Raw genomic sequence first — 2,479 nt, 5'->3', positions numbered from 1 at the left:
TGTCAGTATAGGGAAAATCAGATCCACATAAGGTATTCTTAGGAGAGGGGAAGATAAGCTAAGTACAGTGGTTGCTGGTAGCTTCTTATACTATCTACCCAAGGCTGTGTGAAACACTCTCCTTGTATCCAGGTGCATTGCCAGGGCTGGGGTTGGTATGCCAAAACTTCAGAAGGGTGGAACTCATCACAGGGGCCATCATTCCCATTGCAGGGGTCTGTTGTACTCATTGCAAGGGTCTGTAGTGCTGCCCAACAGTGCTTTCAGGCAACTTTCGGAGCCTCTGATCCCGTCGTATCCCGACGTCATATGGGCAAGTAGTGGCAGTGCAAAACAACGCAATATGATCCCGTGGCCGCTACAGCACGGCGCCTCTTTCCCGTGGTCGGACCCTGACAGTATTTTTTTGACTTTTTGAGATGGTACGTCGGCGTAAATACCTCACATATTTGAACATGTTCTAATCATTTACATTCAACGATTAGATACGACGACAAGTTCGCGAGCGTCGCGAATATCTCTACCGAAAGGCACAGGAATCACAGGAACGCCAGACATGGGAGCGCAAGCAAAAACTCAAAGATGCGCTCGCGGCAGGAAAGCTCGTCCCAGGAGAGATGAGGAAGGATGCAGAGAAGCTGGGAAAGGATCTGATGTTCGATCAGTCGCAGACAGGTAAGTACTTGGTAGTTGCGCAAACGAGGAAGATTGTTGACTTGTGTGATCGAATGCAGAACCGGAGAACCACGTCGACAGCGAGTACTCTCGAGCAGGCATCCAAGATCCTAAAATTGTTATCACCACCTCCCGCGATCCCAGTTCCCGACTGCAACAGTTCGCCAAGGTGTGTCCTCTCCCTCATTCCTCCTCTCTCACTCACGCTGAACCAAGGAAATGCGTCTCGTATTCCCCAACGCACACCGTATAAACCGAGGAAACTACGTCGTCTCCGAGCTTGCTACCGCCTGTCGAGCAAACGACGTGACGGACCTTCTGATCCTACACGAGCACCGAGGGACGCCTGACGCGCTCATCGTCTCCCATTTTCCGCACGGGCCAACTCTCTTCTTCACCCTGCACAACGTTGCTCTACGACACGATATTGCGGCTTATGGGCAGAGCACCGTCAGCGAGCAGTATCCACATTTGGTTTTCGAAGGCTTCTCGAGCCCGCTAGGGAATAGGGTCATGGATGCCCTGAGATACCTCTTTCCGGTCCCGAAGGATGACAGTAAGAGGGTAATGAGCTTTGTCAATGAGAGCGACTTCATCTCCTTCCGGTGAGTACACATCCCCAGGCTTGGAAGTCGCATCACATCCTGACAAGATTCTAGACACCACGTCTTCGTCCGCACGTCACACAAGTCTGTCGAGCTAGCCGAAGTCGGGCCCAGGTTCGAGATGAAACGTTCGTCCCTTGCCCTCGCGCTTCATACCCCGCACTGACGACGATGACAGCATACGAGATCCGTCTTGGTACTATCGAGCAGAACGAAGCTGAGAAGGAGTGGGTGTTGACCCATTATACGCGAACGGCGAAGAAGCGACGCCAGCTCTGAGTGGGCGGGGTTTCTTTCGCTGCAAAGTAGACGGACACGGGACCACACGCGTGCATTGCACACTACCATTATGACGTTAATGTGTACTTTTATGTGCTGCCGATGCTTTGTGCGTGGGGGACTCATCCGTATGAAAGGAACACACAAGTATTGGGTCTGACTAAATAACCATACTACATACTACAATACTTTTTTGACAATCATATTGACTCTCCCATCCCCGGGAGAACAGGCCGAAAAGAGAGCAGACCGATAACCAGGCCAACGTCACTCACCAATGAGCGGAGCTGGCGTACAGTTGGTTCACGGTGGGGGCTGATAAGAAAGTCAGTAAATGGGCACATACGATCAACGACCTGTGGCTCACTTCCGCCGTTACAGCCTATCGGTACACAGTCAGCCTATGTATCTTCTACGGTTCGACAAAGGACGCACTGTACTCAAACGAGATGAATTCCTGCCCGTCGTTAGTATGGAGGCAGGTGCCAGGCGCCAAGGCAAATGCGGGAATGACCGTCTCTTGGTTATTCTCGCCATGCAGGGTAATGGAGCCTGCGCAAGGATTGAGCGGGCCGTCAACTTGCTTGAAGGAAAGGACTTACAGGAGTTCTGGCTCTGGATGACCCTGAACGCCGCCCTTGTGCAAATGTAAGATTGCCTGTCGTGAGCACGTACTACGAGAGAGTGCAAACCTGGGACTGCCAAGCGACTGCGAGACATGACCAGGCGAAATATCTTCGTAATTTTGGCTTTCGCCGCTGCAGTCTGTGGAGGAGGATCAGCGGCATTCGACATGTTCTACCTGTTTGCACTCACCGGACTCGGTGAATGTCTCGATATCGATGAGATCTTCAGAGCGCTTGCGGATCGCAGCAGCCTGAACCATGAAGGGCAGCAAAGCCAGAGCGACAACTGAGGTG

At 52.1% G+C, this 2,479-nt stretch overlaps 2 protein-coding genes across 2 annotated transcripts; one reads left to right on the top strand and one right to left on the bottom strand.

Moving 5' to 3' along the window:
• Nucleotides 1–419: 419 nt before the first annotated feature.
• On the top strand, nt 420–1,559 carry DACRYDRAFT_19278 (Brix-domain-containing protein; the record flags this gene model as incomplete). The annotated part of the gene is made up of 6 exons (XM_040771440.1): nt 420–422; nt 486–675; nt 735–844; nt 892–1,280; nt 1,335–1,408; nt 1,459–1,559. 6 exons carry the CDS (start codon nt 420–422, stop codon nt 1,557–1,559), a joined length of 867 nt encoding a protein of 288 aa, XP_040623407.1.
• A 271-nt stretch (nt 1,560–1,830) lies between these two features.
• DACRYDRAFT_112695 (uncharacterized protein) lies at nt 1,831–2,445 on the bottom strand (the record flags this gene model as incomplete). Its single annotated transcript, XM_040769473.1, has 6 exons — nt 1,831–1,874; nt 1,927–1,941; nt 1,995–2,111; nt 2,162–2,196; nt 2,252–2,324; nt 2,376–2,445. 6 exons carry the CDS (start codon nt 2,443–2,445, stop codon nt 1,831–1,833), a joined length of 354 nt encoding a protein of 117 aa, XP_040623406.1.
• Between the last annotated feature and the right edge of the window lie 34 nt (nt 2,446–2,479).

This window comes from Dacryopinax primogenitus, assembly GCF_000292625.1.
Source record: "Dacryopinax primogenitus strain DJM-731 SS1 chromosome Unknown DACRYscaffold_47, whole genome shotgun sequence".
Taxonomy (NCBI): domain Eukaryota; kingdom Fungi; phylum Basidiomycota; class Dacrymycetes; order Dacrymycetales; family Dacrymycetaceae; genus Dacryopinax; species Dacryopinax primogenitus.
Note: the sequence above shows the minus strand (reverse complement) of the source record. Positions and strands in the feature narration are given on the sequence as shown.